The following is a 17,686-nucleotide window of genomic DNA, read 5'->3' as shown; positions in this document are numbered from 1 at the left end:
GGAACCGTGCGGTGGCTGGGCGCTGACGATGGCAATGTCGGCATCCGGTGTCCATTCCTTCTGCGCCCGGCCCAGCAACCGTCGCCTCCTCTCCAGCTCAGCCCTGATTGGCCTGGCCCCCGATCGGCCCTGATTGCCAGCCAGGCCTAGAGACTCCACCCGTGCACGATTTCGGGCACTGGGCCTCTAGTTTTATATAATTCTGATCACAACCTAATGAGAAATAAGTAGTATGATCTTCATTCTACAGATGAAGAAACTGAGGCTCAGAGAGAGAGAGCTTAAATAATTTGCCCAGTCACAATAAGTGGCATGATTAGGATAAAAGAGCCCCAAGCCTGTCTAGCTCTAAAGCCTGTGCACTTCCCACTTCACAAAATTGCTCCCACTGACCCCCCCCCTCTCCAACAGGAAGACTAGTCCTGGCTTTGCTGCTGATTTGCAACATGACCTTGGGTTCTGAAACATGTGACCACAAAGGACCCTTCCAGGATTAAATGTGTGATTGTGATTATCATTACCAACATTTACTTATGTGCCAGGAACTGCACTAAGTCTTCTGCTATGAGGTGAAGGTATGTATAATGCCCCGTTCACATAAGGAAACAGGGTTGGAGCTTAGTTCTACGTAAGCCATGCAATGCCAGCGCAACCAGAGCTGGTGCCCTTAACCTTGGCCCAGAGTGGCTTCATGCTAAGCAGACCCTGTACCTTCCAGATCAGCTTCTAACACTTTCTGATCCTTTTCTGTATAAACTCATGGGGCCTTGCTAAGAGCATACTTTCAACTCCAAGAGCCAATAAGTATTTGCTGTAAGCCTGGGGGATGCCCGCCCCCCCTTTCCCATGCCTTAAGGGCTGGCTCCTCACTGTGATAATGTAGCAAGATTAGTCACTGCTTGCTGTTGGTTGATTATAGCTATTCTTTTCTGTAAATGAAGTTTAAAAGTCATCAAAGGGTTTGTCAGCTGTGACTTATGAGCCTCTTTCCTGCAGGGAAGTCGGGCAGTGACAAATGCCCCTCTCGTTCTGCCATCTATTACAAGTCGGAAGGTGCCATGTTCCAATTACGGAGACCCGATGGAGCTCATGGAAAACCCTGCTCCAGGCTGCGGCCATTACTCAGGCCTGGCAGGGCTGCCAGCAGAGCTGCCCTAGGCTCAGGCCCCACTGGGTAAGAATGGAGTAGCCCCTTCCACTCCGTACTTTATTATCCCTGGTGAGTTTAGACACATTTCACAAACGAGTAAAACCATGGGCACTATGTGGGCTATCTCAAAGTACCCACAATCAAGACTGGCTAGGACAAACAGACATGAGAAAATAAGATCATGCTGCTAGGTGGAGTAGGTGGAAATATGATGCTGGAAGAGGATAAAGCACCTAGGATGTTCAGAGAAAGTAGAGACTGAAAGAACCCTTAGAGATCATCTAGTGCAGAGGTTGGCAAACTCATTAGTCAACAGAGCCAAATATCAACAGTACTTCTTCAAAATAGACTCGCCCAGGCCGAAAACCAACTTCTGCACATGGGCCACGAAGTTTCAATCGCACTGTACACGCGCCCGCACGTGGTATTTTGTGGAAGAGCCACACTCAAGGGGCCAAAGAGCCGCATGTGGCTCGCGAGCCGGAGTTTGCCGACCACGGATCTAGTGTAATCAATTATATCAGTACTCAATATCCATTATATATCAAGCCCTATTCAGCTAAATGCTGGGGAACCAAAGATGAATAAAACAGTCCCACTACTAAAGATTGATGAGATAATCCTATAAATAAAAGCCTAATATGCTAAGTGTCCGGTTGTCCATTTAACCAATCAAAGCGTAATATGCTAATGATGTGCTAAGGCCGCTCAACGCTCGCTATGATGTACACTGACCACCAGGGGGCAGACGCTCCGACCGGTAGGTTAGCTTGCTGCTGGGGTCCAGCCGATCAAGACTGAGTGAGACGGGCCAGACAAGACCTGGAACCCTCCCACAGTCCTTCCCTGGCTGGCTCCCCGGCCCCAATCAGGCACCGGTGGGGTCCCTCCGCCTGGCCTGTGCCCTCTCGGCCTGCGCCCTCTCGCAATCCGGGATCCCTTAAGGAATGTTGGAGAGCCGGTTTTGGCCCAATCCTGCAGGCCAGGCTGAGGGACCCCACTGGTGCACAAATTCATGCACCGGGCCTCTAGTTATGGTATAAAGAAGTGACTTGCCCAAGGTCACAAAATCAGTTAGGGTCAGTGATGAAATGAGAAAGCAGGTCTCCAGACCTCTAGTAAAGTTGAGAAAGTGGAATGACAGGGAGCCCTCTTATGTGCCAGGCTTTTTATGCAGAACATGGTACAATACAGTTAAGAGTGCCAATTCCCATTCAAATTCCACCTACACATTTACTATAGACTTAACTTCTGGCAAGTCCCTTAACCTAAGTTTTTTTCCCAAGTCTCAGAAAAATTGGGATGATAAGAAAATTTATTTCAGAGTTGTGGTGAGGATTAAATAAGATAATACATGTACAATAAATGCACAGTGGCAGGCAAATATTACATGCCCCAAAATTTTATTTACAATCAAGTAATTCCAAAAATAATAATTTGAGGTATTATTAATCTCATTTTACAGACAAGAAGACTGAAGCTCTTTTTCACTTTGTCACGCTAAATAAGCCAGTGCTTCTCAAAACTATTTACCATTTTTAGTGAAGGGCCAGTTTTTTGTTTGTTTTGCTTTTTAAATCTCCAACCCATTATGGACAAACACAATTATAAAATATAACAAAAATGTCAAATTTTACTGTAACAGTTTCTAAGCACTTATTTCCAACTTATATACTTATCACAAACCAGCAACAGTTTGTGAACTAGCATCATTCAATGGGCTACACTTTGAGTAGCACAGCTCTAAGCCTCTCACCCATCCTAAAAATCAAAGCAAACAAAGAACAGAGTTTATTAAATTTCTTTCAAGTCCTTTAGCCTGACTTCTTTTAGACTTTGGTATTAAACTGATTTATTAAAATTTACCTAATCTTTTTCCTTTTACTTCCCTCAAGAAAAAGAGAAGAGATAAATAAGCCAAGGATGAGTTTAAGAATTTGCCTCCAAACACTTCAGGAGGTGATTTATCTTGGTAATCTGCTCTAGGTCATGCCATATCCTTCAAGGTAAGGTGATCTAGGCCTAATAGGGATTGAGGCCCGGGGTTCTGAGAGGAAAGTACATTCCTGAAGAGGCTGGTACTCCTAGACCCTCTCTCCTCACATTACAAGACGTGAGGAAACCAGCCAGGAAGGGGAGGCTATATTAGGACTTTTCTTTTTGGTATTTCTAATTTTCAGTTTTGTATTATAGCTGTTTACCAAGCAGTTTTCTCACCCCTTCTAGGGAATTTCTTGAGAACAAGATGGGCATCAGATTCACTCCTGATTGCCACTGTACACCCAAGAGTGTCACTGGATGGGGCAGATGAGTAACCAATGTGCCAAGACAAAGTAGTGTACCTTGCTAAACACCTTCCAGGTGTGTAGCCAAGTATGTCAATGTACAAAATTTCTTTTTGTTCTGAGCTTATGTGATGCTATCTTCAGCACAACCCAGAGAGGAGAGGCTCATATGACATGGTGGAGAGGGAGGGAGAACCTGCTGCTATGAACAGGGACCTGCCATCAAGCAGGAGCTAAAGACTAAATGTTTACTCTCATGTAAGAGGCTATATGGTCAAGAGAGTAAATTCTGAAGCCAAAATGCCTTCATTCTGCCCCTGAACCAGCTATGTGACATGATCTTTGGGAAGTATCTTAAGTTCTTTATGCTGCACATGTTACCTTACATGTAAAATGAGGACAGCAGTACATATCTCTAGGGTTCCTGAGGTTAAAATAATTTAATTCATGTAAGTGTTTAGAACAGTGTATGGCATATTTAAAAGTATGCAAATATTAGCTACTATTATTATTGTTGGAACCTGCAAGAACTTTTCCTTGCGAGTATACTAGTAAAAGGGAAGGTGATGAGTTCTACTATAACACTAACCTAGAGGTGAACTGTGGTCAAGGAAAGAATACTATCACTGTGGATTCAATAAAGTCTTTTCAAGCGTTTCACCAAACTTCTAGTATTTGAAAATGTGCCTTGAACCCAAAAAGAATCACAGGAGTGATTCTCATTAAGTGTTGAATTGAATGAATGAATGAATGAATCTCTAGAATAAAGCAGCCCCCTGAGAATACCACTTGAGAAGGGGGCAGAAAGAGAGGCCCTAAGTCCTTTTCCAGAAAGGACTCTGTACCTTGAGGACACAGAAGGCATGTTGGGCTCCACTTCTGGGCAACAGGTATGGTAAGAAACCTGTTTGCTCACTGTTCTGTGTCTGATGGAAACTCCACATTCGGTGGCTATTCTAGAATAAGGCTGCAAAAGGCTGTGTGCATGTGTCCCCAATTTCCAGCCTATATTAGAAAAACAAGGAACTCTCTGAGGAACAAAGAGGGAGGCCTAACTTCTCCCATGGCAGGCCTCACCATAAGTAAAAATAGTAATAGGGTATTATTAGCTTTGGATTCCTGATTACCTGTGGAACTCTGGGTCCTAACCCTCCCCCACTCCCCCCACTAGCTGTGTGAACTTAGGCACTTCACTTCTCTGAGGTTCCAGGCTCCCCTTCTGTAAAATTAGGAAAAAATCCCTGCCCTGCCCACTTGCAGTGCAGGTTGGTAGGAGGGTCAAGAGCAGGGTCCTCAAACTTTTTAAACAGGGGGCCAGTTCACTGTCCCTCAGACCGTTGGAGGGCCGGACTATAGTTTAAAAAAAAACTATGAACAAATTCCTATGCACACTGCACATATCTTATTTTGAAGTAAAAAAACAAAATGGGAACAAATACAATATTTGTATTTGCATGTGGCCCGTGGGCCGTAGTTTGAGGACCCCTGGTCAAGAGAGATAACATATGGAAATGTACTGTTACCTGGGCTGTACAACATAAATCTCCAGGATAGACAGCTGCTGGTCTTCCTAGACAGAGGCACCCAGGCAGCAAGCCAGGTGGCTGAAAGCAGGAGGTAGAGGGTATACAGCCTGGCACTGCAGCCAAGCATTGTGCCTCTCAGGTGTAAGGGCAGTTGATTAAAATCCTTTCACGTGAAACCAGTATTTTCCTCATTACAACAATCCTTCTCCTTGAAAAGAGCAAAATGCCACCCCTCACAGCCCCACAAAGGCTCAATCCTGCAAACAGCATATGCACTAGCATATATACGGGATGTCCCCCAAAAATGTATACACACTTGAACAGCTGGCAACGCACGTAATTTTCACTCCTTTTCAGGTTTAACTGATTTGAAATAATGGGTGAAGCCAGACTAAGCTTTGAACAAAAAAAAATTTATCCACTAGACTTTTTCTTATGGGAATACACAAAAAACAAAGTTTACTGTACAAAATAGGCAACAATTGACAAATTCAGGGCAGCTATTGAATGAGAATGTGCAAAAATACCGCACAAAACGATTCTTGATGTTTTGTGATTCCACTGCTTCGTGTTATCAGCAGTGCCTGGACCAGAATGGTCATCAGTTTGAAAACAAGCATTGACAAAAAAATTACTGATTTTTGTAGATTCTTTTAAATTTTGAAAATGAACTGTATGTTAATGAATACTGACTTTATAGTCATTCAAAGTGTGTATACATTTTTTGAACACTCTGTATTTATATGTATATATATTTAATTTCCCTAGGCTGTACAGTAAAGTAGGCTGTACAGATAACATTCAGACAGGAGAAGGGAAGAAGATGACCTCTCTCCAGGATTCTAATCTAAACATAACTTAGGGCTCAGCTCAAAGCATCATCTCACAGTGCCATATGTTTGGCCCAAAGATGACCAAGACTGACACCAGAGTCATAGCCACATTGCCTTCATCCCTCTGGTAACATTAACTCCACAAACATTACTAAGCATGAGCCTCTTGAGTGACTGAGCAAGTATGTCCCTTTCACCTCCTGTTTAAGACCCATCAGTGAAATGGCTTCCCACCACCAAGAACCAAGTCCAACTCTTTTAATGTGGCTTACAAATCCCTTCATGAGTTAAGGCTACCAAATCCACACACAATTCTCTGAGGGATCATAAGTCACACTCACTTTACAGATGAGTAAACCCTAGTGCAGAGAGGCAAAGTCAGCTGCCCAAGGTCACACAGTGAGCAAGTCAGTATGAACTCAGTTCTTCCTGAACAGTTGGGTATCAGACTCCAACGTATGGATTCAAGTTTGACCCCACCTTTCCTTGGACTAGTCTTTATGTGTCACGCATGGGGAGGGGGCAGTGTATGGCTGAGGCGAACCCTTCCTATCAGTGAGCTGCTTAGACACTGGTCATAAGTCTAGGTGGTCATTTCGGTTTTTCCCATTTCTCACTATTACAAATAATAGTACCTGAGGGAAATTTTATTCTATATATTGGATTATTTCCTTAAGACAGATTCCCAGAAGTAAAATTACTGTGTCAAACGAATAACATTTTTATGGCTCTTGAGATACACTGCGTAATTGCTTTTCAAAAGTGCTGTACCAATTTACACTGCTATCACCAATAAATGCCACTTTCATGGCAACCTCACCAGAATCATGTATTATCATATTGTGTGGGGGTGGGGATGTTAATTAGCAGGAAGAAAGCAAACCCTCATTGTGTTTTCATGTATATATGAGGGTAAGAGTATCCTGTGTTTACTCAATTTTGAGTCTATAACAAAGAAGTTATTGTAGAGGAATAATATGCTGAAATTTTTAGTTATTTACTCATGTATCCAAAAATAGTTTATTAAGCACCTATTACTGCCAAAGTGACTGTACACTGGATAGAAATGAACAAAATACAACCCTACCCTAGAGGAGTTCACAGTCCAGCGGTAGAGATCTTAACAAAACCAAATCTATGTGTCATCTTGATAGGGGCTATGACAGGAAGACTTGGGAACTGGGAGGCATGTCACTTACCAGAGGCACAGGAGAGAAGGGAAAGGAGGGAATCAAAGAAGAGGGATCATCAAGTTCTGATCTTGTATAGAGTTGAAATGAGCCCACACACGGATGATATAACATTTAGAAAAGAGAAAACAACATGAGCAAAGCTGTGAAAGCTGGACAGAGCTTCCATGTTTAGGGAATAATATGTATTGTGGTTTGGGCTGGAGTGTAGAGTGGATGACATAGGAGACAACAGCAGAGAGCCTGGCAAAGGCCAGATCAGAAAGGGCCTTGTGGGCCACTGAAGAGCCTGAACTTTATGGGAATTGACCACTCCTATGTTATATGCAGGACAGTGATCAGTAAGGAGGTACCATGAGTTCCTATAGCTCCTGAGAGTCTGAGCCACACAAGTCAATGCCTGATCAATGCCTATCTGTGTTGACTCCTCTTGTCTGTGTTAGGCGAACTGTGGGACTTTTTCACATCATCTTACACATTGCTAGGCGCATGGGAGGAGCTCCAATAATGTTCATTAATTGATTAATTGAAGGCACCTCATGCAATAATACATATATTCACGAAGTCTTTGCTGCCTCGCCATAGCCCCTGCCAATCTCAGCAGATGCTAAGTCAGTGCTTCTCTTGGCAGATTGTCCTCCTCCTTCTTGCTCATTCTACCAAAAAAAAAAAAAAATGTGCCTGGGTACAACAAGCTATAAAATAAGTGATAACTAAGGAGCACACTGGGTGACCAGAGGGATATAAATCCTTCCCCATAGTATGTTCCTCAAGCCAAGGACTCACTAGCCCGATCAGCAGTTTAGGAATACCACTACCTCCCTCCCATACAAATAAAATTGAACATGTTAAAGGTCTCCTTTGAGAAACTGCTGACCTTCTCTAAGGTATTACTACTTTCCACATTAAAAATGATGCTTTAATGATGAGAAGGATATTAATAGGATGATTATTTCAACAATTAATATAACAGCAAATCATTCTCCTAGCTGTAGGGCAGTGGAATCTGATGTGATGCCTAAGATCCATCTGAGGTAACTATATTAAAATGACCTGTTTTTGTGTCACCTCCCCACCTAGACTGACTGTGAATTCCTGGGTGGTAGGGACCACAATCTATTTCATCTTGGCATTCCCCCTTGCCTTTCAAAATAGGTCTTGGCCCAGGATAGGAGCTCAGGAAAGTATCTGCTGAACTGAACACCATGTACCACTGTCCCCTGCCCCATCCATTCTTTTTTTTTTTTTAATGAAATCTTTATTGTTCAGATTATTACAGTTGTTCCTCTTTTTTCCCTCCATAGCTCCCCTCCACCCGATTCCCACCCCACCCTCTGCCCTTACCCCCCCCAACTGTCCTCATCCATAGGTGTACGATTTTTGTCCAGTATCTTCCCGCACCCCCCACACCCCTTTCCCCCCGAGAATTGTCAGTCCACTCCCTTTCTATGCCCCTGATTCTATTATATTCACCAGTTTATTCTGTTCAACAGATTTTTTATTCACTTGATTTTTAGATTCACTTGTTAATAGATGTGTATTTGTTGTTCATAATTTGTATCTTTACCTTTTTCTTCTTCCTCTTCTTCAAAGAAAAAAATGGGTTGGAATAAATTTTTAAAACACTAATACAGTATGTTCTATAGCAATTAAAGCAGTTCCAATCTATTCAGTTGTAGACATGAGAAAAAGTTATGTGAATGTTGTCAGCATTTGTTTGTATCGCTAAATGAAAAAAATAAAAATACTTCTGTATTCTTAAAAAAAAGTCTACTGTACAACTTTGCAAATGTAAAGGTAATGTTTTTACTAGAGCTGAACTAGAAGGCTTAATAAAACACAAAGGTAGCCCTTACCAAATGCCAAGGACAACTCCCTCTGCCAGGGTCTGGATAGAAATCCAGTAGCACATTCCTAACCATCGATTTCAATGATGAAGATGGTGATGGAGAAGCCGAAGTTTGATATATTCTTTTCAGACCCCTCTCAGGATTGTTTTCATAGTTACTGCTGATCACTGGGAACTGCACTGTGGGCTTCTTAGATGAGCCTGTGGTTGCAACTGAAACTTCTTTTAAATATATATTTCAGAGAGGAAGGGAGAGAGAAAGATAAAAACATCAATGATGAGAGAGAATCATTGACCAGCTGCCTCCTGCACGCCCACACTGGGGATCAAGCCTTAAACCCAGGCATATGCCCTAATTGGGAATCGAACCATGACCTCCTGGTTCACAGGTCGACCCTCAACCATGGAGCCGTGCCAGCCAGGCGCAATGGAAACTTCTGAAAGCAAGAACAAACTTTAAACTGTGTGGAAAAGCAGAGGTGGAGAACCCTTACTCTGCTGAGGGCCATTTGGATATTTATAGCATCATTCACAGGCCATATAAAATTATCAATTTAAAAATTAGGCTACTGCCCTAGCCGGTTCTGCTCAGTGGATAGAGCATCAGCCTGTGGATTGAAGGGTCCCAGGTTCAATTCCGGTCAAGGGCATGTACCTCGGTTGCAGGCTCGATTCCTGGCCCTGGTTGGGGAGCGTGCAAAGGCAACCAATTGATGTGTGTCTCTCACACTGATGTTTCTCTCTGTCTTTCCCTCTCCCTTCCACTCTCTCTAAAAACCAATGACAAAATATCCTCCAGTGAAGATTAATAATAACAACAACAACAACAACAAAATTAGCCTGCTATACTGGTCAAACATTTAATTAACTCATCTCTAACTCGTTGGCAGGGCCAGACCAAATGATTTCTCGGCCACAGCCCGCAGGCCGGATAGAGAACCTTTCTAGACACTGAGATAATTACCTAACCCCTGCTCCTTCCATTGTTTGGAAACATTTGTTGGCCAATAAGCCTGTTTTTCCCCCCTCATTTTCCTATTTTCTGGGATGAACACATCAAAACAGAAAGCTTGACTCTCTAACAATGCTCTCTGATTAGTGGTTTGCAAAATGCTCTGTAATTTTATGATTTGCTGGCTAGAAATGGAAAAATAGTGGAATGCAAATAATGCTGTGGCCCAAAAAGGAGTGAGGCACTCTGAACTTGGTTCTACTGTGGACTGCCTCTATAAACTTGGTTACAGACCTCAGGTGCCTCATCTAGAAATGGAGAAACTGGACCAGATACGTGCTGCATGAACTCTTCTGTGGAAGACCAGTGCTCAAGATGTTAGTAAGAGTTCTCAGAAAAGAGGCTCTAAGGTCAAAGATAGGAAGTTGGTACACTCCATCCTCTCCCCAAGTCACATGCACTCGAAAGGCTCTAAGAAGTCAGCAATAAAGAAATGTACTTTGCATTATTTTGAACTGACTTTTCCTGGATTATTAATATCTATTCTGAGAAAGATACATTGGGAATAGATCTCAAGGTCCCTATCAGCTCAAACCCACTGTGATTTGTATCTAAAGTACTAAGCTATTGCCTGGGGTACCCCTTCTTCCCACTAATCCAGTTCTCTTAACCCAGTATGGCACTTTAAATGATACTTTGGGTCATAGGAATTTATTAATGTGTTAGTTCATTTTACTGTAATCAGAGTAGTAATTCTCAAAAACTCAGAATACAAGACATTTAAAACACTAAGGGGAAAACCTAGTTACTGAGCTTCTAATACTTAATCTATACTGTGCCAGCATTTTCCCTATATTATATCATTTGATCTTTAGACAACCATAAGAATATCGTTATCATCCTATTATAGAGAAGGAAACTGAGGCTTGGACAGGCTAAATAACTTGCTTAAGATTATGCAGCCAAAAGTGGTGAGCACCAGATTTCAAACCTAGGACCATTAATCTCCCAAATCTTGGCTCTGCTTGGAGCTCTGCCACCATGATTAACCTTCCCTGGTATCAAGTGGGAATAGTAATCCTCACATTGCTTCTCTCACAGAGTTGCTCTAAGATTCAAAGGCAACGACAGGTATGAAAGAGCTCTGTAATGTATAAAGATATGAATATGAACGGCATTTGAAACACTGTGCATATTTCCTTTCATAGTTTATAAGGTACTTGAGGTCTTGCAGGCTTCCCATCATGGAAGTCAATTGTCCTTATCCCAGACACCCTCCTCAAGTAGAGCTTCTTAAAATTATGCAGTTAGGATTTTGGATAAACAGGAAACATGTTGGTTTCTCAGTATCAGCACTGATTGCTCTTTAGGCTGTCTGTCAGAGTAATATTAAACAACCACTCTGCTTAAGAAGTCAGAAGTAAAAGCAGCAGAGTGGGCAGGAGCCTGACAGAAGGCCTGTAGATAGAGGAAAAGCCAGACTGGCTATCGGGTGAGACTCCTTAATCTCATCTTAGAACATGCCTTGGACAGCAGGTCCTAGAAGCCTTTGTATGAAATCTATCCAGGTGACCAACGAGAGAGAGAGAGAGAGAGAGAGAGAGAGAGAGAGAGAGAGAGAGGTGATGTGGCAGGGAGCAGGGGGAGGTGGTGGGAGATGGGGGAGCAGGGCTGGCCAGCTTCACATTGTTCTGGAATAAAAAATACCTTGGCAGCAATAGATGAGTCTAGGGCTCTCAACTCATCCTCTAGTCTTGCCTGGGATCACACCCTCATGATCACATTGCTGTGGCCATCTGCTCCCTCCAGCTTCTGGCAGACTGAGGCCAAAAACAACAGCAAGACATTCTTGGAACTGGGCCCTAGTAAGGACAGAGAAGTAAATAACAAAAGTCCTTGCTCTTAAAGAAAGCACTGCACCAAAATGGTTTGAGCCTAACCAGAGCCTCTCTTGTATAGCAAAGTGTCTACTTCATGGGATATATTCAAGAATTATGTGAAGTGAAATGAATCAACGGACCCTACATCCTATGACTTAGCACCTGTCTGATGTCAGGAGCTCTGGATTCTGGCATGAATAATTCAGTGACTATGGGCAAATTACTTTCCTCTGTGGATCTCAGTTTACCCATCTGTATAACAGGCTCTGTCTATGTGTAGCCAATGAGGTGATGGTGAGACAGTACTCTGTAAATGGCATGAGACGGAACAGCGGGAGCTGAAGGAGCACTGGGGCACATGGTCCTAAAAGCTCAGAGCCCAGTCTGTGGAAGACTTAAAATAAACTTCCTTTCTTTCTCCCCAGGCAACTTAGGTTTGCTTTTCTCAAACTGGAGATGTTTTTTGCATTTCTAGTGAAGGGAGAAGGAAATTTGTTACTCAAGCAGGGGAAAGAAAGGTTGTCATCTGTCTCCTTTTCAAAGTTTGTTTGAACCACTGTATTGCAAAAGATAGCATAGGATTTGGAATTACAATCCTAACTTTTGTTAATCAAAAGCTATAAAACCATGAATAAGCCTTAACCTTTCTGACTTTTAGTTTCCTCATCTGTAGATTGGGAAATTTCCTAAGTCTTAATATTATAGTTACGATTCAATTAATTGATGACAGAAAAGTGTTTTGTAACCCACAAAATGCCACACAAATACCAGTCATTACAAAGCTGTCTTCCCATCAGCTCATGAGCTACATAGGATAGTAGTTATCACCATTTGACAGGAGGGATCATCAAAGCCTTGAGAAAATAATGACAGTAACATACAGTTCAACTCTGACTTCCTCCAGCAGAGGTAATTATTCCTTTGATTTATTATAGAAGTTGTTTATTGGTGTGTTTGCCTCATTAAACTGACAGATCTGGGGGAGGGGACTACATATACCTTACACTCCCTAATGCCCAGCACGGCACACTTAAAAGGTCTTAAATAAATGTTACCTGAGTGATGACTAACACATCTAAACCCAGAACTCCTAATCCCAGGTCTAGGGTTCTTATATCCAGAGAAAGTGGACTAAACCTCATAGATTTGACTTATCTTAACTTTTCATCTCTTCCACAATTCCTCCACTCCAGCACACTCAACTTTCCATTCCTGTAGAGTCTGCTTCTTTGTAGGCACTGGTCCCTCAGCCTTGAACACAGCTCATCGGCTTCTTTGCCGAGCTAATAATTCCTATTCACCCCTCAGGTCTTTCTAACCTCCCCTAATACAGGCTCCCTCTGTATCTGCTTTGTTTATCACAAAACCCTGGCACACAGAATGTGTCAAAATTACCTCCTGGAAGCTGAATGAAATACTGGATCTAGAAATCCAAGGGTGATGCAGGGGAAAATATCACTGGCCTGGAAGTCAGGAGGCCTGATTGATTTTAATGCTAACTCCATTACTATTGTGCTGGGTGATCTTGGCCAAGCCCCATTCGTCTGAACCAGCCATAATGAGCTAACATCTATGAATGATCTCAAAAGGTCCTTTCGGCACTGACAGTACATGAGACTTGGATTCATGCTAAGTCGTAGGGGTGAGGAACTTCTGAAGCCAGCTGTGTGCTCCACAGTATGGGAAACGCAACATTCCCACCCCACAAGCAGCACTAGGCACATTGGACTCTGCTGTCAGCAGCATCCCAGCCTGTTGGTTTACTTAATTCCTCTTGATGAACTGCCAAGAATAAATCGTAGGTGAGCAGCAGAGCATTTTAATGAGTCCAGAGTCTAATGAATCTTTTCCTTCCTGTGTCAATTAGAATTTCAAAGCTAGGATCCCCAAGGACCAATTTATTGGGAACAGAGAGAAGCCTTTTGTTCATTAGCTGCTGCCTGAGCTACCTGCCCTGGCCCTGTATGTCTGATATGTAACAATCCTGCTTACTCAGATATTTCACCTGGTCAGATAGAGATGGCAAGGGAGGTCAGATAGAAATGCCCAACATTTCTGGGACCTGAACTTAAGAAAAAGGAGGGGTCCAGGGTATTTGGAGGCAGCGGGGTGATCAGAGAATCAGAGCAGCTGAGACTTAAATGCCACCTTCTAAAGATACTGGTCTCCAAAGAGATACTATGCCATTCATCCATCTAAGTATCAGGTGTGACACCTATTTAACTAAGATATTTTGAAGTCTCACAACCCCCAAAGTAGGTATCAATAGCACTACTTTATAGCCAGTTTAGCTCAATGGATAGAGTGTTGGCCTGTGGATTTAAGGGTCCCAGGTTGGATTCCAATCAAGGGCACGTACCTTGGTTGCAGGCTCAATCCCCAGCCCTGGTTAGGCCATGTGTGGAAGGCAACCAATCAATGTGTTTCTCTTAGTCCAATTTTCTCAGAGTCCAATATGCCTCCCTTCCACTTTCAAAAATCAATGGGAAAATATTCTTGGGTGAGGATTAATAAAAGTAAATATATATATATACACACACATACACACACAAACACACACACACACTAGAGGCCCAGTGCACAAAAATTTGTGCACGGGGGGGGGGGGGGGGGTCCCTCAGCCTGGCCTGTGCCCTCTCGCAGTCTCCCTGGGGGATTGGGCCTAAGCTGGCAGTCAGACATCCCTCTGGCAGCCCGGGAGCCCTTGGGGGATGTCCCCCTGTGGGAGCGCACTGACCACCACGGGGCAGCTCCTGCATTGAGCATCTACCCCCTGGTGGTCAGTGTGTGCCATAGTGACCAGTCATTTCCAGTCGTTCTGCTGTTGGGGTCAATTTGCATATTACCCTTTTATTATATAGGAGTGCCTGGCCAGCCTGGGTGAGGGGCTGATGGCTGTTTGCAGGCTGGCCACAGCCCCTTCAGGGTGGGGGGTCCTGCTGGGGTGCCTGGCCAGTCTGGGTGAGGGGCTGAGGGCCGTTTTCAGGCTGGCTAAGCCCCCCAGCAGGGACCCTCACCCCATGAGGGTGTGGCCAGCCTGGGTGAGGGGCTGATGGCTGTTTGCAGGCTGGCCAAGCCCCCCAGCAGGTACCCTCACCCCATGAGGGTGTGGCCATCCTGGGTGAGGGGCTGATGGCTGTTTGCAAGTTGGCCCCGGCCCCCAGTCACCCAAGCTCCCAGTGGAGGTTGGCTGGAAGCAGGTATCTGGGATTTATTTGTCTTCTATAATTGAAACTTTGTTGCCATGAGCGGAGGCCACAGCTGGCTCAGGGCAGGCAGGAAGCTTGGCTTCCTCCATCGCTCGGGCAACCAAACCTCCTGCTTGCTCCAGCTCTGTGGCTGCCGGCCACCATCTTGGTTGGGTTAATTTGCATATAGTTGCTCTGATTGGCTGATGGGCGTGTCTTGGGGCGTAGCAAAGGTGTGGTCAATTAGCATCTTTGTCTTTTATTAGTGTAGATAGACAGAGAAACTGAGGCTCTGAGAGGTAAAATAAGAATTAGCCTAAGGAACACAATTAGTAATTGTGCATTGTTGGTCATCTATTCAGTGGAGTTTGCAATCCCCCTTATTCCCAGAACATAATCTAAGCAGACAACCCCCAGGCCAATACCTCAGAAATCTTTTGATTTATTTGATTTGTGATGAGTTGCCAGTTCTTGATCTAAAGGCTCCAAGGCACCTAGTTCTTTGCCTCCTGTCCTGTCCTGTCCTCTCCAAGTCACACAGGGCCAGCCCAGTGGCTGTGCTCTGTCATCAACACAGAACATTTTCCAAGGCGAACAGGTAAGCAAGTCAGGTTTCCAAATGGCTCTGGAATGGAATTCTAGGGCTCTAGTGGGAAAAACACTTAAGAGTGAGGTCAGGAGGCTTGTCCAAGTTTACAAAGCTAGGAAATAGCAACAACTGGAACATAGGCACACACTGAATCCTACTCTCACATCTATCTACATAACTTTTTATTTTGAGATCATTGTAGATTCACATGTAGTAATAAGCACTTTTTTTTTAAAAGCATTTGGCATGGTACCTACAGAAACTCACTCAATAAGTATTACCTATTAGATAATTAGGAAAAACAGAGAGGGCAGTTCAAGATGGGCCTTTAAGGAAGAGTTAGCCTCACTTTATAAAATGCCTGAGGTGTATAAATATAATACTTTAAATAATCTTTCCAATGACCCCATCAAGCAGGTATTAACATTCCATTTTACAGATGAGAAAACTGCTCTCAGGTCAAGTTACCTGTCCAAGATTACTTTGTTCCAATATGTGCCAAAAGTGGGATTCAAAGCCAGGTACAATCAAACCTCGTTTCTGGACCAATGACAATTCAGTTCTCAACCAAATTGTTCACAGAAAATGTCTCCATTGTTCAACCAACTTCAGCTTTCAACCTAACAACCCTTTCATGCTGATACCTCAGCATGACAAAAAGCATCTCTCAGGCAAAAACAGAACAAAAAACAACACAAAACAAAACAAAAACAAAGGAAAGAATGCTTTTGTTGCTAGTGAAATGAAGGATTAGCATAATTTTAGCCCTGACTGGTTTGGCTCAGCAGATAGAGCGTCGGCCTGCGGACTCAGGGGTCCCGGGTTCGATTCCGGTCAAGGGCATGTACCTTGGTTGCGGGCACATTCCCAGTGGGGAGTGTGCAGGAGGCAGCTGATCGATGTTCCTCTCTCATCGATGTTTCTAACTCTCTATCCCTCTCCCTTCCTCTCTGTAAAAAATAAATAAAGTATATTTTTAAAAAAAGGATTAGCATAATTTTAAAACACAAAGAGGCCATCAAGAGTGCTAATGTTGCTAAGGTTGTGAAAGAAGCAATGATCACATGCAATTGAAGAAGTACAAAAACTGTTGTTGATTTGGATAAACAAAAAGCAGTTAGCCAGTGACAGCATTTCAGAGGCAGTGATACATGAACAAGAGAAGATACTGCATAGGACCTGAAAGACACCCCTGGAATGAATGCTGAAAGTGATTCCTTTAAGGCTAGTAGGGGGTGGTTTGATAAACTTAAGAAAAGTGTTTATTTATAGGTTAAACAGTACATGTAAAGTATAGAAAGGTTAAAATGGAATCATTTGGGGGTCTGGATTAGGTTAATTCAATTTACATTCTTTCTAATGGAAAAAAATGATTTGGTTTTCAAACAAATCACTTCTTGAACAGACTTCAAGAACCAATTAAGTTCAAGAACTGAGGCACGCCCTAGCTGGTTTGGCTCAGTGGATAGAGCATAGGCCTGCATTCGATTCCAGGCAAGAGCACATACCGGGGTTATGGGCTCGATCCCCAGTAGGGGGCAGGCAGGAGGCAGTCGATCAATGATTATCTCTCATCGATGTTTCTATCTCTCTCTCTCTGAAATAAAAATATATTAAAACAAAACTAGCCCTGACCGGTTTGGCTCAGTGCATAGAGCGTCAGCCTGCGGACTGAAGGGTCCCAGGTTTGATTCCAGTCAAGGGCATGTACCTTGGTTGCGGGCACATCCCCAGTAGGGGGTGTGCAGGAGGTAGCTGATCGATGTTTCTCATCAATGTTTCTAACTCTCTATCCCTCTCCCTCCCTCTCTGTAAAAAATCAATAAAATATATTAAAAAAAACGAAACTAAACAAAAAAACAGAACTGAGTTACCACTGTATATCCTTTCTACATTGCTTCTCTAGAGAAGACTGGGACTGGGTTCAAAGACAAGTCTGGATATAGACTGGACATTAAGAGCAGGCTGCCAGTTCAAGTATGAGGGTAGCATGAACAAGGGTGAGCAATTTATGGACATGCTCTCTTTGCAAAGGGTAGTTCAAAGACCCTGGACAGGAGAAACCAAGATGGCGGCATAGGTAAACACCGGAGATTGCTGCCTCGCACAACCACTTCAAAAATACAACTAAAAGACAGAACAGACATCATCCAGAACCACAGGAAGGCTGGCTGAGTGGAAATTCTACAACTAGAAGGAAAGAGAAAAGCATACCCAGACTCAGAGGAGGCGCAGTGCGGAAGT

At 43.4% G+C, this 17,686-nt stretch overlaps 1 protein-coding gene across 8 annotated transcripts in view; it reads right to left on the bottom strand.

The window, feature by feature from the left end:
• RALY (RALY heterogeneous nuclear ribonucleoprotein) overlaps window positions 1-17,686 on the bottom strand; it is a 74,368-nt gene that overhangs the window by 39,759 nt on the left and 16,923 nt on the right. For 3 of the 8 annotated variants that reach the window (XR_002829466.1, XR_002829467.1, XM_023754387.1), the window contains exon 1: window positions 8,841-8,997. The exons of 2 other annotated variants lie outside the window; for them this stretch is intronic. Coding sequence is in view for 3 of the 6 variants with exons in the window: in XM_023754387.1 (XP_023610155.1) it covers window positions 8,841-8,906 (66 nt within the window). In the remaining 3 variants the exon portion in view is untranslated. Of the gene's footprint in view, window positions 1-8,840; window positions 8,998-15,278; window positions 15,298-17,686 lie in introns of those variants that run through there. 3 more of the 8 variants (XM_023754391.1, XM_006089418.3, XM_006089417.3) reach the window with 3 other exon arrangements.

Source organism: Myotis lucifugus, unplaced genomic scaffold (genome assembly GCF_000147115.1).
Source record: "Myotis lucifugus unplaced genomic scaffold, Myoluc2.0 scaffold_60, whole genome shotgun sequence".
Lineage (NCBI taxonomy): Eukaryota > Metazoa > Chordata > Mammalia > Chiroptera > Vespertilionidae > Myotis > Myotis lucifugus.
Note: the sequence above shows the minus strand (reverse complement) of the source record. Positions and strands in the feature narration are given on the sequence as shown.